Source organism: Terrapene carolina, unplaced genomic scaffold, assembly GCF_002925995.2.
Source record: "Terrapene carolina triunguis isolate 2854851 unplaced genomic scaffold, T_m_triunguis-2.0 Scaffold147, whole genome shotgun sequence".
In the NCBI taxonomy this organism is placed as follows: Eukaryota; Metazoa; Chordata; order Testudines; family Emydidae; genus Terrapene; species Terrapene triunguis.
In genome coordinates, this window is record NW_020664498.1 from 5,804,784 (window position 1) to 5,832,568 (window position 27,785).

The window sequence follows — 27,785 nt, forward strand, 5'->3', positions numbered from 1 at the left end:
CAGGTATTGTCTATTGCCAGGATACTGCAGTACGTATACCAGTGGGCAGCTCCAATAGCATAGACCCCCATGTCCGTAAATCTAAAGAGCCCTGGGAGGTTTCATTTAGGTACTGTAAGGAGAAGTAGAATGGAAGTGACTATGCAGATATAGAAATACCATGCTAATCTGGGAGTGGCTATGATAAACCCTGTGTTAACCCTTGGGCTTGCCCAGAACACACTAAATGTTTTCCGGAGCCTGAGCAGACGCTGACTTATCTGAGCACTGATGCTGTTAATAAAAAAGCACTGTGCCTTCACTCTGACAAACGAGACTCCTGTGTGCTCACTAAACATTACGGCCACTGAACACTTAAATGCGAGATCTCAGAGCCATGCAACGCACTATAACTAAGGCTCTCTACTGGTATAGTATCTGCATCTAAGTTGGTTGCAGTGTTGTTGTAGCTATGTTTGTCCCAGGATAGCAGATGCAAAAGCTTTTGAGCTACACAGATCTCTTCTTCAGGTCCTTTGTAGCTCAAAAGCTTGCCTCTCTCACCAGCAGAAGTTGGTCCACTGAAAGATATTACCTCACCACCTTGTCTAATATTTGCATTTAAGGCATTAATTTCTGACAGTCTCCTGAGAACCCAGTCAAGGAAACAGGAAAATTACATCCCAGATGAATATTGCAGTGTCAAATGTTAATATGTCTGTCATGTGACCTATTGTTTGACTCAAGAGAGTAGGCTAAGTCACCTGCCCTGGCCTTCTCCCCAGAAAACTATTTCATCTTCTTTTTGAAGTCAGGGTCAGCTTTAGAATCATAGAATATCTGGGTTGGAAGGGACCTCAGGAGGTCATCTAGTCCAACCCCCTGCTCAAAGCAGGACCAATTCCCAACTAAATCATCCCAGCCAGGGCTTTGTCAAGCCTGACCTTAAAAACCTCTAAGGAAGGAGATTCCACCACCTCCCTAGGTAACCCATTCCAGTGCTTCACCACCCTCCTAGTGAAAAAGTTTTTCCTAATATCCAACCTAAACCTCCCCCACTGCAACTTGAGACCATTACTCCTTGTTCTGTCATCTGGTACCACTGAGAACTGAACTCTAGGCACCGTTCCAAGCATGTGCTTGGGGCGGCACTTTTCAAGGGGCGGCACTTGGTTTGTTTGTTTGTTTTTGCTTCAGTGGCGGCACCCCCCCCCCCCCCCCCTTTTTTTTTCTTTTTTTGCTTGGGGCGGCAAAAAACCTGGAGCCAGCCCTGTTTAAAGTATCAATCTTTTTGATAGTATTGTAACGGAGTTACTCTGTGCTCGCTAGGTCTCTATGTGGGGCACATCTACATGGAGCCCCCAACGAGCGGGGCACTCAAGTTGTATGAACTGTAAATAATTTCTCAGTTCACTGGCAATTCTGAAAAAAAAATTACCATCTTGGGTTGATCCGAAAACAAATTATTTTTGAAATTTTCAGCAAATCAAGTAGTCAGAAAAAAACGGTTTTGGGTCAAATGAAACATTTTGTTCAACATCGGCTGAAATGTTTTGCTTCTGAGCGTTTTAAATGTTTTTAAATTTATAAAAATAAAACAAGTAAATTTTGAAAGTCATTCTGAATCAAAAAACGTGAAACAGTTAGTATAGAAATGAAATGTTTAGATTTGTTTGGAATTATTTTTAGTTTTATTTTCCTCTGAATCAGTTTGACATATTGTACACAAAGCCACAAAATGTTTCAGTCAACCAAAATCCGCATTTTTCCCCAAAAAATTTCAGTCGAAAAATTTCACCCAGTTCCGTGGCTCCTCCTAACCATCTCGGGAAGTAGCTCTGAGAGGAAGTTCAGGGGGGTGAGCATACTTCCTGCCTGGGGGAGTAGATGAAAGTGTGTTTGAGCAGTAGCGGCAGCAGGAGACTGCACTGACTCTGGGCTCTCCTCCAATAACAATGCTGTGTCTCTATTGTTCACTGAGCTCGCGGCCGTGTAATTGTTCTGGGGACTCTGCTAGATTGTGCTAACCCACCAAAACAAAGAGCCCACGGTAACAACAGTAGAAACTGACCGCACAGTCTTACCATGTATAAAACACACAGCTTATTAGACACTGCTGCTAAACAATGCTCTTGTGTGGGAGCAATTAGAGCTATGTGCCTTGATGCAGCAGCAGCTCTTCTGCATCCCTCAAGGAATTCTCAACCACACTTGTGTGCGCTTGGGTACAGCGGAGTACAATTAGAATTTCCTTTTTGTATCTGCTAGCCAACAGGGTTAGGAAGAAAGGATAAAGGATTCATATTAAAAACATAACAACCACCATACTGGGTCCTTACAATCTTTACAGGGCCCATCTGTTTGCTGGGTGTTTGTACAGCGCCTAGCACAGTGGGGCCCTGATCCATGACTAGGGCTCCTAAGCAAGAGGGCCACATTAATAATAATAAATAACAATAGGTTGTTCTTATCAACAGGTTTACTGAAGGTTGGACTGCCACTAGTCCTGTCCTCAGCACGCCTGGGTGCCTGAGCATGGAAAGGGAAGCATTAACTTTGCACATCCCGACCAGTTTAAGAAGCTTGAATATTTTCAGTTTCATTCCCACCCCCACCCAATAGATTCCCCCTCATCCCAGGCGCCAATTCCTCTTCACTCCCCTTTTACTTCTCTAAAGAGGTTACAGCTCTAAATCAATGGCTGATATGTGACCTTCGGGTATAGTGCTTTTGTCTTGAGACACCTTAATGTGATCCGTTAGTACATGGGAGCAAGGAGGAGACTGACAGAGCTTCTAGACCCTCTGGACACATGAGCATGAACAAGTTTTTTCCTCTAAGTGTAGAAGGGAAAAATCCTAGCGGTTGCATTTCTTTCAGAGGTAGTAAGAGCCATGTGAACCCTAGCTGAATTTAATCCTCATTTGTAACTGACTCTTTGATTAGTCCTGTCATATTAAATGCTGTGAGAGAATGTGTCAGATGGTTAGAGCCAAGGAGTGGGAGGAAGGATTAATGGGTTCTATTTCTAGCTCTGCCGCTCACTCAGTTTGCGACCTTGGACAAGTCAACTTAACCTCTCTGTAGCTAGCTCAAGTTTCCCCCCCTGTAAAATGGGTAGAACCAATAACAGCTCACAGCATATGGCTGCTAGGCAGCTCAGTTTGTGACATCCTGGGATGAAAGGTATTGTGTAGGCAGGGGATCAGACTGTTTTTTTTGAAGTATCGTCAGTGTTGTTGTGGTTTATCACTTGCGAAATAAAAGAAATATTTCTGAGCGGATGCAGCATGAGAGAGCTCCATTCACACACCTGACAGTGACATTTGTTTAACAGGAAAACTGCATTAGATCGCTACAGCCTTGAGAAAGCCGGCTTCACCCACATCCTCAATGCAGCCCATGGCCGGTGGAATGTGGACACAGGACCAGATTACTACAGTGACATGGCCATTGAGTACCATGGGGTAGAAGCAGATGATCTCACCACCTTCAACCTCAGCCAGTTCTTTTATTCAGCTGCTGAATTCATTGAAACTGCACTCCAAGATCAGAGAAGTAAGGAGGGGGCAGAGTACGGTCAGAAAGACCTTGTTTGCTACAGTTGATCTCAGTGAACATGAGTATTCATCAAAAGTAGCCACTGCCAGGGGGTGAAACAGGCAGAGACAGTCAAGGACCACCGGCAGAGGACAAACAAGCAATGGCTAATAATGGAGCTGGTCATTTCGGGAAAGTCAATGCTGGTATAGGGTTCAGGTCATCTCACAGCCAGGTCAGCCATTCAAATCAATGGGATTTGGTAGCAATCCAAGAGTCCTTACCTCCTGATGGGCCAATGTTAAGCAGCTATCTCCCTGGCAGACAGGTGTCCCTAGCACAAGCAGCACTCATTTTACACTCCTATGAAGCAAACAATCTCAGGAGGAAAGTCGTGAACTCAATGGGCCACGGAGCTAGTCTGCCATTCCTAGAGGTGGTCCCTTTCCAGTTAGCTGTGAGGCCTATTAGCAGGGCATCTGCCCAGGCTGTACTTATCCTGCGTATGTAGGACTCCAGTCTCCAAGCCTGTCACTTCAACATTTCTTACACTAAAGCATTAGGTTTGCTATAGAGACATATCAAAGCACTTTAGTACTTTTGCCATCAGATCATCTCCAAGCTGTAACAGGGATTTATTTTTGTCATCTTCCAAGCCGTAGGAGACTGAAATCACTTTGACAGCACAGATCTGGAAACATTAGTTAAAGCCTTTGTAATTTCCCAGCTTGATTACTACACTTCATTATTTGCTGACCTCCAGCAGTGTTCTAGCTAAGGGTTTAAGCTGATGTGAAGCACCACAGCCGCGACCCCACACTGTCTTTCAACATTTACTCCGGTTCTTATTTTTAAAAAAATCTCAACAGGGTGTTTTACCAGGAGCCAGCAGAGAAACTTAAGATCCTCCTGCTGACCTACAAAGCCTTTAATATCAGAGGGCCACATATCAAGTTTCCAACCTCTTGTCAACTTGTGTTCTTGGCTGTTTAGATCAGCAGCTGCTGGTTACCTGGCATACCCCCAATAACCAGCCAGGTCTTAAGCTTTGAACAAGTACAGTCCTCAGCTACAGAATTTGCCCCTTGTTAAGGCAGAAAGACAATAAATCATCACTATTTTAAAACTGAAGTGCCAGTAGCATTATATGTTGCTTTAAGATTTGATGTTCTTAGAAGGAAGAGAGGTCCATAGGTGAAGGAAGCTACTTAAAATTGACAAGACTCCACCCAAGTACTGCTTCTGGAAAAAGTGGGAAATAGTTAGATTTTCTGGGTGGCTGAAAGCGTCTGATCTCTAGCCTCACTTCTAATCACATTCCTAGAGAGGGACTTAGGCCTAAAGAGCTCGTCTACACAAACATGTAGTTTGTGGCAAGCTGGGGTGTGAATCTAGCCCACACTACCCTGCCACAGATTAACTATCTGCGTGCTCCCTGCTGACACGCGTTGAGTTCATTAGAATGCTTTGCTCCAGTCTTCTTTAAAATGGGACTTGTTAACAGTTCTTTAGAGCACTTTGAGCATGTGCCAGCAGGGTGCACCCGGACAACTAGTCCACAGCAGGTTTGTGTGGGGTACAGTCACACCCCAGCATGCCACGAACAAAATGTTTGTGCAGACAAGTCCTTAATAGCTTTCACTTCCCCATCCTGCAGCCTTCCCTTCCTGTTCCCGCATCACAGCATGAAAAACATGGTAAACACACAGAAGTCAAGAGAGAAGGACTGTTTCAACAGCACTACATTAAAGTGCACAAGCAGGGTCTACATGGACCTGTTAGTGCACAGCACACTAGTGCACTTTAGAAATCAAAGCCCTGTCGTGCGCATTGCTGCTCCATATAGACAAGCCCTGAGAAGTCTAGTGTGCCTTGTGTACTGATAAACGGTAGGGGGAGAGACTCAAAGCAGTTTGCAAGGCTCAAGCTTCAAAGCTTCCAGTTTAAAGGCTGTGTCAAACACTCATGAAGTCTTGAGGCTCGACCAAGCATCAATGCAGCAATGAAACAGAAGCCCGACTCAGAGAATGGAATGATTCACTTATTAAAAATACCTCTGAATTCAAGAGTAACTAAATGTGTAACGCTGACACTTCTGTATGTAGCTGTTCTTCTGGCTGCTGCATTGGTAAGGTGTTTGAATAACAAGGACAGAGAGTTGTTTTGTTCTTACATACACTAGCGATATAAAGATAACCATTGCCTGTAGTAGCCCTGGAGAAAAGAGGACAAGAATGCAAATAAATTCATGTTGGGGAAACAAGGGGCACTGAATACATGTTACTCATACTGCAGCCAAGTATGGCACCATTAAGCCTCACCTTCTTGTCCAGATGGGGATGGTCATTTTAATGCATTCAGTCAAACATACACTTGCAATAGACTTAGGGCCTTTTTTTGCTGATACAGCGGTTTCAGAAGTATTGAAGTGTTCATTTTCCCCATTCAAATAGTGGGCTACAGACATAGGACATGTGAAGAGATAAGAGGCAGTTAGCCAAGCAGCACATACTCCCATCAGTTCAAGGGATCAGCCTTAAAGAAAGCGTACACAAGAGTACATAACTACCCTGTTCGATAAAGACCAGTCTCTGTTTAGCCACCTAGCATAGCAAGCTGACACTTCTTTCACATGCTTAACTTAATTCCAGGCATCCTAGGAGTAGAATCACCCAGCATGTTTGTCTTGTTAATGCCCCTCAGGTTCCTAACCCAGACTTTGGAGTAAGTAGTAGAGAAAGGATGGTTCAGGGGCCAGGGCACTAGCTTGGGAAACCTAGGTTTGATTCTTTGCTCTGCCACAGACTTGCCGTATGACCCCAGGCAAATCACTTAGTCTTTCTTTGCCCTGGCTCCCCATCTGTATGATGGAGATAATAGCACTTCCTGACCTCCCAGAGGGGTTGTGAGGATAAATACAGTAAGATTGTGAGGCATCCAGATACTATGGCCATACAAGGAGCTTAGCAAGATAGATTAGCACTCCAAAGCATTTGAACAGCAACACACAAACAGGCATCACTTCACCCAGCCACACACTGCACAATTGGGCCCTGCAGGACAGAGAAAGTTCCCATGTTTATGGAAAGTCCTCCAGGATCTTTAATGTTCACGCACAGCAGACAAGTTCTCCATCCTTGCAATTTCCAAAGAGACATGCACATTTTTCTCCCTCCTTTACATGATATAAAATACAGGTTCTCCTCTTGCCACTGATGCACAGAAAGTTCTTCTCTGTTTCCCAGCTCCTCAAGCAAAGCCTTTGTCCCTCAGCCTTCCCCTCCTGTCAGTTATTTACTCCACCATTCTGCCCCAGCCCATTTACAAACCGGAGGCTCGAGCAAGAGTGAAGGGCTGAACAAATGGGAGTTTTCATCTGTTTCAGATATTCAGAGTAATGATAGAAGGGATTATCATTCTCTGTTATCAGTGAGGCTGGAAATCTGCCATGATGCCTCTACAACTATCTGCTGGGATTAGGATGCAAGCTGTGACCATTAATCCCCTTGTGCTGGCAGTTCTTGATGTGTCCATGACACAGCAGTGCTGCTCCTGCCAGGAAATCATTCCCTCCACTCCCAGCATCAAGGAACGAATTGCTAGGAGTCGAAGCCTGGCCCCACCGGATGTAGCCGACAAAGTAAAAATGCCTCTGGCCTTGCAATGGTGTTTGTGGTGTTATTTGACCATAGGAGGTTGTGGTAGACAGAACTTCAGATGCTGCCTTTATCAGGGTACACTGATTTAAAAAAAAAAAACCAAAAACTCCATGGCAGCTAGTCTCAGAGCCCAGGTCTACGGACTTAGGCTCCTGGGGTTCACACTACGGTGCTGCAACTTGTAGTGTAGACGTTCCTGCTAGGACTGGAGCTCGGGCTCTGAGACCCACCCTCCTCGCCAGGTTTCAGAGCCTGAGCAGGATCTCTCCTGCCATACACAAGCCTGAGTCGGTCGACCCGGGCTCTGAGACTTGCAAAACTCCACCCCAGCTTTTCTCCTTCCAAGGTTTTGTAGCCCACAAGCCTTTGCATCAGTTCCTGCAGCACATGGAAGGGCCCAGTACCACTCACTCTCCTCCACCGGCCCCTGGCTGCTGCCAGTGGGGGACATCCCACTCTCATTCATTTGCCTTACAGCAGCCCCGAGAGGCTCTGGCAGAGACTGACACCTCATTGTGCTAGAGCTGCCTATACGCAGTAAGAGACAACCCCGATCCCAAGAGCTAAAATCTAACCAGACAAGACGAACAGGGTGGGATGAAAGGAATTGCCATCCCCAGATGAGACACAGGGGGATTAAGTGATTCGTCCAAGGTCACACCAAAAGTCTGAGGCAGAGCAGGGAACTAACTACTGAGTCATCCTTCCTCTCTGGCCCCTGGTATTCATAGGCTCCTAGGACTGGAAGGGATCTTGAGCGGTCATCTAGTCCAGTCCCCTGCACTCATGGCAGGACGAAGTATTATATTACTAAGTATTGGTAGGGAGCAACTGGACACATCCTTTTCATCCTCCTGGAGGGCATGAGTATCTGGTTCATCAGGACCTCGCTGGCGCTGGACCTCTGCCTCCTAATTCTGCCCCCCACCCAGAGAGCACACACTCCTTGATTCAGCAGAATGAGTGAAGCACAGTAAATCATGGATCAGTGGGAGCCCAATAAAGGGGAAGCTGTAGCTTGGCTTAGCTGGTTACCTACTGTCGCATTGCAGCCCATCCTGCCTGGCTGTAAATTGGCAATCCTCCAGTTAAAGCATTAGGAGATCCAGATTCTATAATGGGACTCACTGGGTGACCTTGAGCAAGTCACTTGACCTCTCTGTGCTTCACAGTCCCTGCCTGTACAAGAGGATGGTATTTACCTGCCCTGCAAGGAGGCTGTAAAGCATATTAATGGCTGTGAAGCACTAAGATCTCTGGGCGGAAGGCCCGAGAGAAGGGGAGAGTGTTTATTATTGGTAAATCTGAAAGCCTTCTCTGTATTTGCTCTCTTCACTTGTGCAGACAAGATCTTGGTTCATTGTGCCATGGGACGCAGCCGATCCGCCACCTTGGTCTTGGCTTACCTGATGATTTACAAGAACATGACAGTGGTTGATGCCATTGAGCAAGTGCTGAAGCACCGATGCATCCTCCCAAACCGTGGCTTCCTGAAACAGCTGAGAGAACTGGACATAAAGTTGGCTCTGGAGAGGACAAATGCCAAGAACGGCATCCAAGTCAATGGAGAGGAGCATGGCACAGAGATCTAGCATTCCTCATGCCCTGGGGTTACCGGAAAAACACCTAGCAAGAGAAAACTGGAGTTGGAAAACAATACTGTCAAAAGTCCTTTGTTATAAGTCCAGAGGGAAGACTCAATAGCATCTGAAATGCCTTAAAGGGAATCTCAGGTTGGAGACAAGATAAATGGAGAGAGGAAGCAATCTCGTTAGGGAGCGTAACACAGAATCCCCTCATTTTAGTGCTGTTCTTCAGGGCTCTGCTGTACAGAAGAGAAAAAGGAGGGACTTGTGATGGAAGGCAGTGGCTCTATAAGAACTATAAGGGTGGTGCCCAGTATGTAAAGGATCGGGTAAGCGTGCAAGTCCATGAACTGCGATTCAGGCCCAGCTGCTCCTGCTGCCCTATTACTATAAATGTTGAACAGCTGTTATTTTAATACCATTTGTGAGGGGCTAATTTATCCCACAGCAAACCCACATGTAAAGCCTGACACATTTACTTAAATATAACCACCCCATGGCACAACTACATTTATTATACATGTCATAAGGTGTTAGCTGAATAAGGAAGCATGAGCCCAGCTTCACCTGTGTTGCCTTGGGTTAGCAGAACCTTTCCACAGAGTGACGCACCCTATGATAACTGCCAGTTCAGCACTCACTAGTTTGTGAGTCCATGCTGTAGGATCTAGAGAGAGGGATAGGAGTCCTAAACAGCCTTGCAAAGCCTGAGCCAGAACCCAGAGCTGTAATCCTCCTTTAAACTAACTGGGGTGGGATACATGGGCAGTGGATGAAGCTTCCCCTGGGGGAGGCTAGCTCCTTGTCCCACCTCTTCCACCTGCAGCCCCACCCACACTCCACCCATTCCACCCTGCTCGGCCCCCCCTGCTGCCGCCCACCACATCTCTACTCACTCCCCCGCCCGCTGCGAGACACCCCCACGAACTTCCCCACACACCACTCCTTGCATCCCTCCTCATCCCCACCGCCTCTCGCCTCCTCACCCCGCCACCCACAGCCAGTCACCTCCTCACTCCACCATCCACCATGTCCCCGCTCATCCCTGCCCACCATGATACCCCCCACCCACCGCTGCTCACCTCCCCACTCCACCACCCACCGCAAGATCCCTTCCACCTGCCGCATCTCTCCTCACCCCCCGCCTACTGCCACTCACCTCACTCCACCGCATCCCTCCTCATGCCCGCCTGCCACCACTTGCCTCATTTCACTGCCCGCCATGAGACCCACCTGTCCAACCATCGTTCGCCTTCTCACCCCCCACCCGTCGCATCCCTCCTCATCCCCCTGCCTGCCACGCTCACCTCCTCACTCCCCCACCCACTGCAAGACCCCCCTGCCTGCTGTGTTCCTCCTCACCCACCGCCACTTGCCTTCTCACTCCCCGACCTGCTGCTGCTTGCCTCCTCATTTCATCACCCACCATGAGACCCCTCCTGCCCGCCACCTCCTCACTCCCCCACCCACCGCAAGACCCAGCCTGCCACATCCCTCCTCACCCTCCACTCCCATGGGGGAGGGGGAGTGAGGAGGGAGGCAGCAAGCAGCGGGGACCCCCGGGGGGAAATGGAGGGAAGGAGAGGAGAGGAAGAAGACTCACCAGGGAGCAGCAGCAGGCAGTGGGGGCCTCAGGGAAGAGGTGAGGCCACCACGGCCCAGGTGTCCAGCGGCAGGTCACCGGCAGCTGCACCAGGGGAGGCTTAGCCTTCCCTGGCGTATTATTCCCACCACCCATGGCAGGGTGGAAAAAAGAGACTTTGGGTTTAGCTCCCTGTACCCAAACACAGACTCCCTTCAAACCCCCAAAATCCTAAAGCCAGGCCTGTTGGAAATGAACCAGCGCTGTAACACTGCAGTTTCATCTATTGAGGCTATTATTCTTTGACAAGGCCAAAAGCAGACGTTTATGGGAAGGGTCAGAGATATGATTTGTATCTAATCCGGGGAAAATAAAATGCACTTTGTTTAAGTGTTTGCCATTCTCAGTCTGCTTCTTTGAAGAATGGCCAGTTTTTACTCTGTTCCCACCTTCCCTGCTACTACCACATCCCTGTCTTATTTGCCAGAATACAGTTGACGATAGTCACTAAGAACAGTTTGGGGGCTGGTCCGGAGGGGGTGTCATGCACCAAACACTCTCTCAGCGATGGGGTGCAAGTCACCTGGAAAACATAGTTATGCTCCAGCATCCTAAAGCTTGAATCTATTCTTTGAATATGCAGTACCGAACTCCAGCAGGATACGGTTTGGTTTGGTAAACCGATTCTGGGCAGCTGTTTGACGCTCATAAGGCCTCTTACCATCAACTTTCTTCCAATCGCTATTGGGGAGCGAAATTCCAGAACAGCATTACAAATGGGAACATTCAAGATGGCATCAGACCTAGCAAACTTCTCAACAGGTAGCTACTGTGAGCAGCGGCCGAGGCCATTGCCCATTGCTACAGCCCCCTGCTATAGAAAACATGACAACACAAAGAGCAAAAAATTTGTCGTAACTGAGTTTGGGAAGCCAATGAAACATCCCGAGCTCCCCCCACTGCTGCATGATCAGTGCCACCCTGCCATCCCTCTTCCAACTTCTTTACCAGTTACTGCAAGGTCCTTTTTCCTTTCCCCCATCTCTTCTCCCCAGTCCCTCATCCCCCCAGTTATGGCAGTGCTGGGGGCACATTCCCTCTGTTTGGATTTCTGGGTTCTCCTCCACCTCTATGCTAGTCTATATAGGTTCCCGTACCAAGTTCATCACCGCAGTATCTGGGCCCCTTCCAGGGGTGCATTAAGTAACATGACTAATGTCTGGCCCATTTTTTCTCTCCCCAGGGGGAGATGAGTGGGCAGAGGAGTGTTGTGTTCTGGATTTTTTTTTTTCCAATATACACACACAGTTCATAATATGTTTAGGGTAGAGAAGGCAAAGTCAAAGCAATACACTTTGTGCTGAGAGTGGAAGACAGCGAGGTTTGGGATGGCCCTTTGCTCCTGTAGGAGCTTATTCTGCCGTCTCAGCCCAGCCCCCAAGAAGCTCTCTCTCTATCCTTATTGTAGAAAGTTCCACCGTGCCAGAGAAGAGAAGTTGCTCAGCAGTTCCTGAGGTCCCCTCCATTACCTCTCTTCCTCACCAATTCCTGCATTACAGAGCATCCAATTCTCTCCTCGCTCTCCTCCAACCCTCATTCCATTACTCCAGCACTGGACACCTGTTTCCCCTGCCCATAAGGAAGTTGCATTGTCCGATGAAATAACCACAAGGCAGGAGCCAGGAACCACTGTGTTCTATCCCTAGCTCTGCCACTGGCACAGACTGTGAGCTCTTGGACACATCACCAGCCAGGGTGCACGGATGGGCTGGGGGAGAAGAGATGGTGCCAGGAGACTGCAGTAGCCATTGGGCTGGCTGTGTAGGGGAGAGGAGACATGGATGATGCCAGCCAGGAAGGAGGCACCAAAAGAGGCATTTCTGGGCAGGCCTGGGAACCTGGTCTCCCCAACCCCAGCTCCCTCAGCTTGCTGAGAGGTGTAATCAAGCTCTTAACTTGGCTGCTTGTTTCCCCCTTTTATTCCCGGGGGGATAACACCTACTTCACAAGGTGCTTGAACATTAATGTCTGCGCAGCACTTTAAACGTGGGGCAGGGAACTGCCTTGGGTACCATTAACTAGCCCTCCTCCCTCTTAACTACTGCAGTATGAGGCACCCATTTCTCCCTCACCGGGCACATCTCTTTACCCCTCCATTAACCCCCCAGCCCAGGAATGCAGCTCTAGGGTATGTTATATTCCGGGCCCCATACCCCAGGTAACCCTCCCATTTCCCGCTGAAGCGAAGCTGTTCGGCAAGGTGATACTTTGGAGAACTAGTAGGGACAGTCCCGCCTGCCCCTGGAAGGCGCACAGCCCCGTGTGTCAGAGCGACATGAAGCCTCGGGATCCTGTCTGACTCGCCAATGAGGCTGGATGCCATGCCAGCGCCAATAACTAAAATCCCTCTTCCGCCACCTGCTTGCTAGGAACCTTTGCTTCTCCCTCCGGGATGAGGACCTGGCCAGGCTGGTCCTGCAGGATTCCTGTCATTCACTATATCAGGATGTGAGGGTGAGAACAGCCCTCAGACTCCAGCTGGTATAAAATGTGGCAGTAATCACCTTCATGGCTTAGGCCACTGTGGATGTATCTAGTCTTTGCGCCAGTTCCTCCTCGGTCCCCCAGACAGCTGCTGCTCCGAGTTTAGAGCCTTGGTCATAATCATCAAAGCCAGGAATGGATCCGCACGCACCTATGTTACATACTGCATTGCCAGCCATCTGCCACCAGGACAGTCAGGAACAATGCAGCTCATAAAGCCCAGCATGAAGTATGCCAGAACCAGGGACAAAGTATTCCCAAGCAGATTTGGCTGTAGAAGGAACTTCTGGAGGACAGGAGATGACTTCAGAGTCTAAAAGCCTTTAGGAATGTTGCAATCACTTCCTCTTTAATAACGCTTTTCCTCCATAACTGACGGTCACAACTTCAAACCACCTCCTGTTCCAACCATCCACTCCCACTCAAAATCCTACACCAGCAGAACTTTCTATAAGAAGGAGCCAGAGACTTCATGAAGTACATCAGGGATGTTACTGTTCCCAATCTATTTTACACGGAAGGTGTTCAGATGCTCCAGTGATGGGCAACAGCACAACACCGCCACCAAATAGATCAATTTAATCACACAGAAAGTGAGTGCTGGAGGGTTTCCTGACCTGGAAGCTGCTGGGCAGCTAGCTAGCCAGCCAGCCAACCATCTCATTTGTGCCACCTCCTGGCTTCTCTGTTTTTACTCTCTTCACGTGACAAGCTCTAGCAGAGCAGCACGCAGAGAACACACAGATGAAGAGAGTCGCACTCTCATTCTGCACAGCAGCTTTTGGAACAGGGCACAAAAAACAAAACAAAATAAAAACCAACAGCAACAACCCCCTCTCCCTCCCCCCCCGCACGACATCTCCTGAGCAGGTCAGGAGCACAGCAAAAAATAGGAAATAGAAATACTGCCAAAATACACAACTGTCAAAATTACACATAGCACATCTCTTGTATGTTGCACCATCTAGTTTTAACAGGCTTTTGCTAAATGTTCGAAGCGTCCAAATGTCAGAAGGCTCGCTCCTAATGAGTTTAAAGGTTCTGTCTACCATACATGATTGACTGGGATACAAGACAACGAACGAAGTTAGGAGAGAAAGATGTCCCCTTATTGCTAAGGGCTTTGTTCTCCTGGAGCAGCACTTGAAACAAATTTAACTGCTCAAACAATATATGTTCTCTCTCTTGAGCAAACTGCTATTTCCTTTGGGCTGCTAAGGAGTGGTTTATGCTTAACATTATAAACAACCATGCTTCAAATAAAAACAGTTTTAATGAGGTTCTGCATGTCTGCTTTTTTAAAGAGAAAAAACACACTGAAGAGAGACAGTGTAGGTTAACCTGAGGATGGAAAATAAAACATTTACAAACCACCATATTGTTTTCATTATCCAAGACAGAGCTGTTGCTATGCTCTCATTTATAACTGTTTATATCATGAAGAAGGAGCTGGACTTGGGCCACACTACAAAACATTACCATGCTCAAACATGGCTGCCAACAATTGTGTTAACTGACACAAAAGGTGCCGATCTACTCTGCCCACCAAACCCTATTCAGCATTGTGTCACCTAATACTAGCACTGGGAACTACATTCAGACATGGTGAAAGTTTGCAGCATGGACCAGGCCTTGATGTTTTTCCGCCTAGTCAAGACAGAAGACTAAAACAAATCACATTACTTCCATACCTTATTGACACCCTCAAAGGGACACAATCAACACTCTCTCCTCAGGAGTTTGCTCGTCTAACTCAAGATCTCAATTAGAGAAAGGCTCATCTTCATGGCCCAGGGAAATAACTGCCTCACAGGAAACCAGAGCGCTTTCTTCTTCTGTACCAGGTGAACCACAAATTAGGGTACTACAGGGAGGCTGTGGAATCAAAGCAGGGAGAGCGAGCTGAAAGTGGGACAAAGCATCTCAAGCAGATGGGGCGGATTCTGTCTTTGAAGGCAGTGAGAAGCTGCTCTTTTGGGGACATCTCAGGGGAGAGGCAGAGCTATACCACATTCCCGAGGAGCCTTGTCTCGAACTGAGTTCATATAAGCACCGCTCATGGACTTTACAAACCGACTGTCGCTAAGTGTGTTTCAAAGATGTATTTTTGGATGCCCTTTACCTGCTCTTTGTGGGACCTGAGTAGCTCTAACGCGAGATGGTGAGAAAGGGATTCCTGTTTCTTCATTCTCCTGGGGCAGCCATCATCCACCCCCCTGCAACACCCATGTCACAACACAGGCTGGTGCCACCAATCATGTAGTGTGCATATTTTGCCACTCCAAACCACCTCAGAAAGAAAATTCTGGGTCTAAAGCATTCACAAAGGCTTTGTGCAGGAGATAGTTTACCCTTCCTCCCTCACAAAGACCTTCCAGGCCAATCCCTCAGTGTGCACCTCCTTTTCGACTGGAGCAATGAATTAATTTGGAACAGCTGACCCAGACCTAGTATCCTGACCATCTTTGTACTTCGAGCACGCAGCTGTAGACTATCCTCTCTTCTGAGGAAGAGTTACACTCTTCTTCTTGCTAATAAGGCCTATACATCCCATCACACTTTTATAGGTCCTCGCGTCGACCATGCAGACAAATGGAATGCATCATCGTCCTCACTTCACTCTGGTAGGTGGCAGCCAGTGAGGATCAAACAAAACTCATCCTCCCCTAGCCAGGGTACCAGCTGTTTCAATTCCTGTCCTTGGCCAGTTTGGTGGCTGTCCTAGCTAGAAGTGGATTTGTAGCTGGTTTGTTAGTAGGTCCCTTATTGTGAAAAACAGACTGGAAATTATATTACAACAAAGCTCTCTTGGGTCTGAGGGACAAGCGAGTGTCTGCACAAGTCTCACTGGAAGGAGAGAGCAGATGAAAAATTCCATTTCCTGTGACCTGTTTGCTACTGATGGGGATCGATTGGGTTTGTGAGTTGTGATTTCCCCACCAGGGATAGGAAGCAAATGCTGAAATAATTAAATGAATCCATCTGGCACAACAATGGATCATGTGCTCCTAAGACTGAAGGCCCACTGCTTGCAAGCTGCACCCAGGGACTAGATCAAGCCTATTATGCAGAGATTCTCAACTGGTCTGTGCAATACACACTGGCTCTTCCTTATTTCCAGAAGCTTGTTGCATCTTAAGAAACTTAAATATTTCCATAAGATTACTTTCCAATATAAGCAATTGCTGTACTTACCTCAGGGATGTTCTTCCATAGTCAATGGGAGGAGAAGAGTCCATGTATTAAAATGTGGCCCATGCTAGGAATATAGCTGAGTCCCCCTGCTACAGTGGTTGCTAATAGTGGGAAGGGACTGCCACATGGCAGTCTTGCAGACCAATTCTCTGTTTTCCCCTATTAGCAAACTGATCAGCTTGCAAAACACAGGATCTGAGCCATTTGCCTATTAGGAATCTGCAAGTTGCCATCGTACCATAAAGATAAAAACAAGTTCTCCTGAAAGGAACTGATTAGAGTCCAATACCTTGAGGGCTCTAAAAATATCACAGGAAGGGCCAAGTTGGTTGTTCTCCGTCTAAGAGGACTCTTCTGGGTGCTGCTCCCTAGGAAACTAGTGCTTGGTCCAGTGAGTAAAATCAATACAACGTTCGGCACAAAAAGAATGAAAAATCATCATCATCCTAACAAGGGTGTGGGAAAGGGAAGGGATTATAAAAAATGGTGCAGAGAGTAGCCAGCCAGAGTTTCCAGCTGGCAGGAGCAGGAACAGCCAACTCAAGGTACTCTGGACAGTCCAGTCAAACCTGTAGAAGTTGTCTCTGCCCTGCTGACTGGCTGTTTGCTCCAACTCCAACCCCCACAGCCTCTTCACCAGTTTTATTCCATACCTACCCTGCCTTACTCTCCCCTCTGCCCCCCCACTCCCTTTTCTTTCCATTTAGCTCAACTCCTCCTATGTAAAGCCACCCATTTAAAAAACACCCTAACACCTGCGGAACTAACATCATGTTTGCCACCATCACACTGGTCACGCTGCTGGTGTGTTATTGCCCTTCCCCCACCTGTCTTGTCCAGTTAGACAATATTGTCTCATTGTTTCCATGTACTCCCCATCTGTCTTCCTCCATCGGCTGTCTCTTGTCTTATTCTTGGATTGTAAGCTCGTTGGATCTTTCTGTTCTGTGTTTGTACAGCACCTAGCACAATGGGCCATGACTGGGGCTCCAAGGTACTGTGAGAATACATATAAATAATCATAATAAGAGGTAGGAAGCAAACTGGCTGAGAAAGAAACAAACATCCAGTATCCTGATGCAGGACAGGTGTTTTGCTGTATCATGATTGGTTGCCACCTGCCTGACAATGAAAAAGGACTATGCCAATAGTCTGCAGCAGTGGCAACCACGCAACAGAAAATGCTTTTTCTATAGCACCTTCCATCAGAGTATCTCAATGTGCTTTTACAAACATGAGTTATTCAAGCTTATCGCTCACTATCCCTATTTTAGTGAGGGGGAAATGAGACACAAAGAGGCTAAGTGACTTGCCAAATTTACATACAAAGATTCTGGCACAGCCAGAAATAAAACCTCATTCTGCACATTAGCCACAAAACCCTCCTGCTTCCTGACCGTCTTGATCATTACTGATCTGGGCTTCATTTGCACTGAGAGAGGGGAAGTCTTCATCTGCCATTACAAATCCCCCAAGCCATCCAGTTCCCAATAATCACTATAATAATGGATTTACTAGACACACATATGCTCCCTATGTGTAAAAACAATCAATCAAAAGACCTTTGCTGCATCAGTTATCCGTTTTTGTATCAGTAATATGTAAATTCATAGGTAAATTCATATGTAAATGCAGCAGGGTGACCCCTCCCTTAATATAGCAGTTTGCTGGATTATTCCACTGTCACCATTCTCATTATCTATATATGCATAATATACCAAATGGAGTTTTGCATCAGCCAATCTGGTTGACAGCTAGTTAATTTACTGGTAAAAACTCATTATGTGCAGATTTAGGGACAGTGAGATTATTAAAAGCTTTTGTGTCTGGGAGTGATTACACAATATCTGCTTTCTGTTGATATTACAATCCTTCCAACAGGATTAGCTCGCAGGTTGGGTCTTCCTAATTTGGTTAAACTAACCCAAACTTAATGTGCAGTGCTAATCACTTACCAGTGATTGACTGACAAAAGACTGAGCAAAACTGGCATCTTGGGGAGAGTGGTGTTTCAGTGCATTGGGATTTAATGGCTTGCACGTCAAGTGGGCTCGGTTTACAAATGACATATTTGGCCACACTAGGAGCATTTTGCTGTATAGCTTATTCCAGCCCCCACTCCCACAGCAAAATAAGCTATACTGGCAAAGGCAGTTTTGCCAGTATAACTGCATCTACACTATTTACAGCTCTGTCAATCAGGGATCACACCTTATACTTCTGACCAACATAACTTTTCTAGCACAAGCTGAGAGTGTAGATCTGACCTAAGTGCCAGCCATGCAAACTCGCCAGAGGTTCAGAGTCAGGCGGGTTCTTTCCATCTTTCGCACCACCAGCCATAATAAAAGGTTCTGCTATCCTAACTAGGCCCTCTTCACACTCTAGCAACCCCATGTTCTTCCAATTATTCCTACAGTAGCATTTGTGCAAAACTCATGATCTCCACAGGGAATGCAGATTACAAGTCAGCAAATAATTCTGTTGATCCACTCAATGGAAGAGAATCCAGCTGATATTCTCTTTGCTATGTTGGTTCTGCAGGGATAACAGGAGTAAAAGAAAGTGAAAACTTCTTTGTTACTAAAGTGAGCAGAGGTGAGTGATACCTAATCTACATAGGGAGCAGATCTGTTTAGGAAGATAGGAGAGTTTTACAAAGCTGAGTTGTCAGCATATAAATGTCATAAATGAAGAACTCAAAAGATGTCAAAAGCATTTGTCCTTCTGAAAGTAATTTGTTTTTGAAATTAAGTATTTGAAAAGTATTTATTGTGTGCACACAGTACACAATTTTCCATGAAACTTTCAATCATATATTACTATGCTAAGTTCTAGCAATATTCGAGACTCAGCATGCTCAGGGCCAGAGCACCACACACTAAAACAATAGATGGACCTGGCATGCCAATGAGTTACAGTGCTGTAAAACTGGAGCCCCACAGAAGTGGGTAAGGCCCAGTTGTCTTTATTTTTGATTTCATCTAAATATACAAATACAAGTCACATAATATGCTGCTTCTATTTCAATGTGCAAACATTTACCACACAGAGCTGCAGAGCTCTAGTTTAGAAATTCACACACACACAAAATCCTGCACATGTTAATCTCCCATCACACATTGAAATAAGCAGTGTTTTCTTAATTTCTCTTTCTCTTTGTTGTATTTCCCTAAAAATAAAGAGGCTATGGCAAAAACATTATGGCAGATGCTGCTCTTGCAAAGATGTAGGCAGGTGTTTAGCTTTATGAACTATTCATAGTCCCACTGGTTTCAACAGGACTATTCAGAGTGTATAAAGTTAAGCATGTGCATAAGTCTTTGCAGAATCATGCCCTTAATGCAGCATTCTGGTTGACAGTTGAAACTCCCAAGAGGCAGGGGTTCAAAGTTATGATTCTCACAACCACTGTAGCCCCTGTTCATACACACACCTACATGTGTGAAGTTACGTCACACGAGTAGCCCCATCAAATTCAAATGGGATGGCTTAAACATATAAAGATACTCACATGTGTAAGAGCCTGCAAGACCAGGGCCTTAATCTGACCACACTGGACATACGTATTAAGGTGTGTTGTTTTTGTTAAGTAATACACACATTTCTGACTTTTGAGCAGTTAGATGCCCACCTATGAAGCTTCTTTTATATATGTTTTTCAAGGATGAATTAAGATGGCTGATGCTTTTATTACGTCTACCATGTTTTAAAACTGAAATTATGAAAAAAAAGTCAATATCAGCTTTAAGTGTAGAAACATTTTTAGAAATTCTCATAAGGATATTTCTTTTTGTGGTTTTGTTTCACATGGACCTGACCTAGATTTGACAGACACATTTCATGATGACTGTATTTATGAGACATTTTCAATTTTTATATATCTACAATTGCCAGGACAAAGTTGTTTAAATATGCAAAACTGTGCGGAAAGTTAAATTCTGGATGTACAAAACATCTTGGAATCTGGATAACTCTGCATTGAAGATAATAGTCAAAAGGACAAAGGGAACGCAGCGTTACTATTGAGAGACAGCTCAGCACCAACATTGTGTACACTACAATAAAAGAGCCTTTTAACAAAGTAACGACTTTTTTTTTTTTTTGAAAGGAAAGCTCTTCACATTAATTACATATTAATTTTTTGTAATGTTTTATATATGTAATTATTCAATATTTTGTTTTATTCAAGTTTTTTTAAATTATCCTAGATATTTTTATTTTCACAAAGTATACGCAGTTGTGAAGTGTAATCTACATTTAACCTTTAAAGGCCTAATCCAAAACCCATTGACTTTAAGATGCTTTGGATCAGGCCCCCTAGTCAGAGAGATCTGTAAAGAACACGGTAAGGCAAAGTGATAATTTCCCATGCAACATCAGACTATGACAAACACAAGAGGCTAAAAATGGCTCATCATAATTTATTTTATGTTAAAATGTACAGCTTGGGGTTGTTGTTTTTTTTCTTTTTTTTAAGTGACTGACTAAAAAGATAACAGATAAATACAAGAGTGTCACTGGGTCCTATTTTACACATGTATCAAGCCTCTTCTGCTCGGCCCTTACAGTCACTCTGTACAGGTACAAAGGCTACAAAAAAGGAAGCAATATAAACAGACACATAACTTTTGCCTTTTTACATGCGATCTGTAAGCTTAGTTTGAACTATTCACACGCTACTGCTCTATTTTTTTTCCCTTAAAAAATAACTTCAATATTTTATAAAGATAGAAAAATCTACAGATGGAATGAAAATGTAAAGTTAGAGGCATTTCCATAAAATAGCAACTTTACACCAAATTCACGATTTTTTAAAATCCTGCCAAGTATTTGGACATATGTGAAAATGTTTCAAAACATGACAAATAAACACTGAGATATGCTTCATTCAGTCAAAAAAAGTCTGAAATTATAAAACAGAAAGCTGCCTTTTTATTCCCCCCCCCCAAAAAAAACAACAGAAGTCGGTCACCAAAAATGGAAAAGAGTCTCAACTTTACACCAAACATTTAGCAATAAAACCCTTTGAACTAACAAAAATGTGAATAGCTTTTACAGTTTTTTTTATTTTTACAAGTTTTATAATTAACAAAAATATAGTTTTGTTTTTTTACCCTCAAATTAGGGTAACCTAATCAAGGCAAAAAACTTAAGAAATGGCTTACTGTTAAGCACAACACTTGTACAGTACTACAAAATGCACTGTCACTAACAAAGACATTAGCGGCATGCGGAAGTGTCACCTTAAGAAACAAAATGTACAATAAATGAAATGCTAAAAGGCATTTACATGTGGGGGAAAGTGGAGAGAAATCTCAGGGTCCAGTACTAAGTTTTGGAGTCTATGTATCCACATTTTTAATGGGAGCAGGCACATAAAATGGCTCTGAACCATTGGCTGCTGTGTAATTGCAGTTCGTATAAAGAATTCTTCCTTTCCAGAGAACTTCAGTTAAAATTAAAAAAAACAAACAAAACAAAACAAAAAAAACCCAATCCCATCCCCCTAAAACAAAATCAACAACAAAGAGAGGTACCCCCCCCCAAAACAAGAAAAGAAAAAAGAAAAAGAAAAAACAAACTTGTATAAGGCTTTCTGCTGCATACAGCTTTTAACATGGTGCCAACAAATGTTTTTGCATTCACACCAATTGCTGGTTTTGAAATCGTACTCTCCTATTTGTGCAGATCAATCCAATACGCCAGTTTGGTAATCTGACTCTCCAAAGAGCCTACCTTCTCATGTAGGATCCATTAAGAGACTGTTTAGACATGCCAGTATTCATGTAGCCATGATGCCCTGGAGGAGTGTACATCATGTTACTGTGTGGTGTTGTCTGCATTGGTTGCTGTGCATATGGCTGAGTTCCCATCATTCCCATCTGCATCTGCATAGGGTACTGGGGTGTTTGATTCATATATCCATGGTTACTATGATATCCGCTGTTCATCATGGGCTGGGACATACTATATCCATTCATAGCATTAAGGGTGTTCATATTCATGTTCACTGAATTGACATTATAAGCGGGGGCTGGCATCAAATTTACACTCATATTCATACCACGTTGCATCGTTAAGGTCCGTGCGGGTCCTTGCATAGCCACAGTCTGTGAAGCACGCCCATAGATTTGTGACTGATGGGCTGCTGCCGCTGGGGGCAGAGGGGCTGATTTGGTTCTCACAGACACATGGCCTTTGCCAGCCATCTGAGTTTGCAGTCTTTGGGTATGGGATATTCCAATATTTGATGCTGCCATGTTACGCTGCAAAAGGGGAGGAGGCAAATTCATGGGAGGTGGAGTAAGATTAGGGGGTGGGGTCATAGTAGCCTGTGCTTGGGGTCCTCCAGGAACAGTGTGTGGAGACTGAGAAAGCTGAACAAGCCCTGTGTTACTTAAGGGTGTGGACAAAGAGGCACTGTTTGCATAGGAAGTTACAGCAGCTGAATGGCTGTAAGGCAATGAATGATCCATAAGTGTGTTAGTTAACTGTTGCAGTTTGGCAAGGCTAAAGGTAGCAGATGGCTGTGGGTAATGCCCTGCTCCAAATTCACTCTGACCCATTCTTTCATATAGGCCAATGTTGGCATTGCCAGTCTCTGGGATTTCAGTTAACTGCATAGGTGGTGTAAAATTAGCAGCCATGCTGCACTGAGATAACTGTTGGTTGCTGCTCGGTGGCCTTTCAACAACACAGCCTTGAGGAGATTTTACATTACAGGTAGGAGGAGAATTGATGTTGGTTTGTTGCATCATACTGCAGCTTCCATTAATATTAGACATTTGCTGCGTCACGGCACAGCTACTCTGTGTTAGGTTACTAGATGTAAGGTTGCTATACGAGCAACTGTTTTGGGAAGAGTTGTTTCCACAGATGCTACTTCCCATTGTAGAATCATAACTGCTTGGGTTTTCATAGTTTTCCGTTGTGCTCTCGATGCTTCCTAGATCACTAAACCCACTATCCACAACTTGTTGTGAATGATCAGAAACTGATGGGACATCCATCATTGGGCTGGTCTCCATGTTCTGTAAAGATGGCACAGAGATGGCACTTTGATCTGGGCTGATTTGAGCATAACTGTTCTCTAATGGAGGAACGTTTGGACTATTAACAGAACGAACTGACTGGCTAGGATGAGAATGGACAGATGAGACTGGGCTACTGTGGTCAGATTGTTGGCAATCATCCAGTGTGGTCATTTGTGGACTTTGATCAGTATGAGTATAATTCTGCAGGCTTCTACATGCCTCTTGCGTCTCTGAACAGTCCTGAAATGCATCTTCCTGTTCACTTGTTTCCTGGGTTAGAGACTGGACTGCTTGTACTGTCTCTGAATCAATCTCCATGGTTTCAGTACTTTCTTCCTTGAAATCAGAATTTAACCCTTCACTCTCCTTTTGGTCCTGATTATTATCTGTATGATCATCATCAGATTCAGGTACAGGCCCCGAATCTTCAGTAAGCTCTTTATGGTCACCTTCACACTCAGCTGCAAGGTCAACACCACAGTCCATTAAGTCCTCTTGATTTGAATTACCAGTTTGTACATTTAAGTCTAAAAAAGACTCCTGGTTGTCTAGAACTTCTTTGAAGGCTTCTCCTGGTAACTCCTCTTTCTCCACTTCTGTTGAACCCATATGGCTATCATCTTCATCATCTGCATCATGATCCTCATTGTGAGATGGTTCTTCCTCTTCTTCTTCCTCCTCTTCATGATCATCCAAATGCTCAGGCTCATCTTTTTGAGCGCACATTTCCTTCTGTGGGTCATCTTGATTTTTTGCACTGGCAACATCTTCCTCTACATTTTTTTCTTCTTCCTCTACTTTCATTAGATCATTTTCTATGATTTCAAAGGGTTCATTGGGTGGGTTTAGAAGCTCAGGTTCCAGCTCTTTTACCTCATCTTGAGGCTGCAAATTCTTAACAGGCTCTTTAATCTCCTCCTCTGCAATAGCAGGAACTTGGCAGGGCTTGTCTTCAGATACTTGCTTCTGTTCCTCTACTATTACCTGGTAGTCAGGCTCCATAGGAGTCTCAGGTGGGGTGTATAAATTAAGTTTAAAACCAGGCTTTCTTTCTTTGTTCTGCCGCCACTTAGATGGACCACGCTTCACTCCTTTGGGCCAGCCCTGTTTACACCTCAAAGGTTCAGGATTGTCTTTAGTGCTTTCTTCCAAGACAGCTACATCCTCTGTGTTGTCTTTGGGAAGCAGAGAATAGAGAAAAGAAAAAAAGGTCTTAGTTTGCATAAACAAATCCATTTCCATCAACAGACAGAACTCATTAATCCAAAATTAACTTATACATTCTTTTTAAACAAAACTTTGGATAATTAAACAAAAGTTATACTGCCAATAAATAGATACTCTTAATCTAACCACACACGACAGTAAGTAGGGGCAATATTTACTATACACCCACTGCTTCCCACTCAGTAAAACTGCACAAGAGTTTTAAACATTATAGCATACTAGCTGAATAAATGTAGACAGATACCTTATTTGTAGCACTATAACAGTTAGCCTCATAACTATATATGTATTTAAAAATGCCATCTGATACTTCCTGAAAGAATTTTAAGCAAAAAACATTTTTAAACTACAGAAAATGTACCCTACAAACCTTTTATTTAATATGAACTATCTCCTCACCTTGTGGTATTTATAAAATGTGGTGGACAAATAGAATACAGAGCTAGTTTTCAGAATAAAACAGAATGCTACAAAGTTTACAATTGTTAATCTCTCCCACTAGTGAGATAAACCAACCCCAGAGAGATTTTTACACACAAGAGCTCACATACATGCACCCCTTTATACAGTAATATGTACTTTTATAAAACATGGATATCAATTCTCATTATCTAGATATGGAATGCATTACTACACCCTTTTTGTTACTGCAGAAATGATACAGCTGCTGGATACTCAAAGGTGCTTTAACTCTAGGAAGTACTATGCTGAGTTTGATGCACATAAATTATTGCTCCAATGCTGAAAAAGGAAAATAATTTTTCCTCCTCACAAGAAGTGTCTTGCAATACAAACCAAAATGTGGGGGGAGATTCCATGCAAAAACACATTCTGAAACAGAACTAAATAAAATCGAAAGCAGAGACGAAATTAAAAAAAACAATTCAATTAATCACAAAAACAATTAGGAAGAAATGTATTTTGGTGTTGAATACCACTGCCTTGAAAGACACAGCTTCAGAAAAAGTGTTACACTCTTAAATACGACCTCCCACTGAAAGGGTTACTCCAAACACATTGCAACTGTTGGTTGATGTGATAACTAGACTCTTAAGCCTCATCTATACACAAATACCAGTATAGTTAAAGCAGTACAACCCCACTACTGTGGATGCAATTTTATCAATATCAGTGTGCTTACAACAGTACAATTTATTTCTGTACAGGAAGGGGGATAAACTATACCAGTATAAGGCACCTTTACACCGGTAAAACGGCATCTACACTAGGGGTTGTACTGGTGTAACTATATTGGTAGACTATCACACCCCTAACCAACATGGTTATACCAGTACAAAAGCTGTGTGCGAACCAGGCATCAGCAGATGATCTCTCAGTTGGGCAACACAAAAATTTAACTTCCCGACATGTCCTGAGAACTATTAGTTCTCCAGTACCAAAGAGATACCTGCAGTTTTTGAGAAAAAAGTGTTTATATGTAAGAATCCATAATTCATTCCAAAATTGGAATTAAACTGATGTTTTCATCTGAGAGTCAAGAGGGAGAGAGATGAGGATTTTCCCAAAACTGCTCATTGGTGAATACACTTTACATCCTTTAGCTTTCCAGCTGGGCAATATCCTTGAAATCTAACTTGGTGAGCAGCTGTTAAAATGTGCATTACATAAATTGTTGTGCACTTTTTAGGGAAGACCCGGGATCCTAGAACCAAACATCTCCCTACAAATCAACAGAAGAATCCGGGACTTGGCAGTTGTGCCAGGGCTTAAACAGACCCAGGCTATTTTGAAAGATGGAAAGGGAAGTCTCTGGATGCTCATGGTGGAAGAATGTGAGGTCTCAGAGTTTATTAATATAGCATTGCAGAACTGCCAAACTAAAGTGAAGAGGACATAGTTCCTGGAGAACTATGCAAATTTCAGTAGTTCTCATAACTAAATTGCTGTCAATACTGAGTGCAAAAAAAAAAGTCTTCCGTATCAACTACCTCCTGCTTTTTGTAGATAAAGGTTTCATGAAACAAACTAAAGAGAAAGAAATCCCCTGGTTTTTCCTGGAAAAGTATGAGGAGGCCTGTTGTAGATATACAAGATTACATTTTTGTTCTTTCCCAAATGGTAAATACATGAATATCCCAAACTGAAACAAAACCTGCTAATTTTCTCCTGAACAGGAATAATGAACTGGGGTTAATATACTGAAGAAGCTGTAACAGGACAGAGAGAGCGCAGAAAAATTAAACACTAAAAATACTGAAAAAAGAGCAACATGCCTAAAGCTATTACACAAAGCAAGCAGATAAAGTGGGACTAATAGCATAAAGCATATCTCAGAGGGACGGAGCATTAGTAAAAATGCATGTTATTTTGATCGTGAAATGTAAAAATTTCAACAGCTCTGAAAAGCTGGTCACAAACCGACTAGTTAACTACAAAAGCAAGTGTTGCCTTTGAATCCCAAGTGACAAGTTAACTTTAACATAGTTTAAAAATAATGTTCAACTTACTTCCACACTGAACATCATTTTTATAATGATTGTCTTTCTCCTCTTTGTCCTCCTCTTCCACCTGGTTCTGCCTACCAGGTTGATACTGGAATACTTTTCTGATCACAGGCTTTAAGTCATCATCTTCCCCATCTATCTCACAAGTAGGTTCCAGCTGTGGCATGGGCCGCTCTTCATCCGAGTGATCAAAGGGCTCATTCAACACCTCTGTGGTTTCAGAAATTGTCTCTGTTGTGACACTACTATTAACCCTTCTGCGTTTACGACCCCTTTTCTTTTTCAAGATGAAAGGTCTCTAAAAAAAATAATTCCAAAAAATGTAACAATGAACTGTTAGAGTCCAGGAGGAGTTAGCTGACTTGGTACATAGAGAACAAGTTAATTTTTGTGAAATGCGTTTATGATGGTCTAATCTATTTATCAATTTAGAAGTTAGCTTATGTTACACTTTTAAATCGAGATTCGATTTTTTACTGCTATATACTAAACCCATACAGTTAAGCAATGAGTGTGTACCATCTGAGACAGAATGCACACTGCAGTCTTTGTTCTATGAAGGTGAAAATTAAGATCTACAGTTTATGATTGGCTTCCAGCCTTTACTCTGGTTAAATAACTAAAAATTCACAATAGTAATATATAAAATATTTATGCTTACAAATACCTGGTTGTATACTTAGTATCTCATAATTCCACTAAAAACATTTGCAAGACTCAAATGTACATCTTACGCTTTTAGATTTCAGGTTCCTTAAAATTATGAAGCTGCTTATAAACAAACAAGCAGAAAATGATAAACAGCACAGTGCCAAGACAAACAGTCCAAGTCTCAAACTTGATGTAAATAATAGCAATATATTAAAGAACGTTACAGTTTAGCAGCTGTAGAAAAGAAGGGTTTGAACAGGTTCAACTAAAATTTCAATGAGATTTATTTCCACTGTTACCTATTCATTTCTCAAAGATTC

The 27,785-nt window shown here is 43.9% G+C and overlaps 2 protein-coding genes across 2 annotated transcripts in view; one reads left to right on the forward strand and one right to left on the reverse strand.

Annotated features, from left to right (window-relative positions):
- Nucleotides 1–9,739, forward strand: part of LOC115271125 (dual specificity phosphatase DUPD1-like) — a 30,789-nt gene extending 21,050 nt beyond the window's left edge. Inside the window, exons 3-4 of the mRNA XM_024199942.3 lie at nucleotides 3,317–3,537; nucleotides 8,523–9,739. Of these exons, the coding sequence (XP_024055710.1) occupies nucleotides 3,317–3,537; nucleotides 8,523–8,770 (469 nt within the window). The 3' untranslated portion in view covers nucleotides 8,771–9,739. The remainder of the gene's footprint in view (nucleotides 1–3,316; nucleotides 3,538–8,522) is intronic.
- Nucleotides 9,740–21,033: 11,294 nt separating this feature from the next.
- LOC112106610 (histone acetyltransferase KAT6B) overlaps nucleotides 21,034–27,785 on the reverse strand; it is a 207,258-nt gene continuing 200,506 nt past the window's right edge. The window contains exons 15-16 of the mRNA XM_029912007.1: nucleotides 26,818–27,112; nucleotides 21,034–24,297 (exon numbers count right to left, since the gene is read on the reverse strand). Of these exons, the coding sequence (XP_029767867.1) occupies nucleotides 21,821–24,297; nucleotides 26,818–27,112 (2,772 nt within the window). The 3' untranslated portion in view covers nucleotides 21,034–21,820. The remainder of the gene's footprint in view (nucleotides 24,298–26,817; nucleotides 27,113–27,785) is intronic.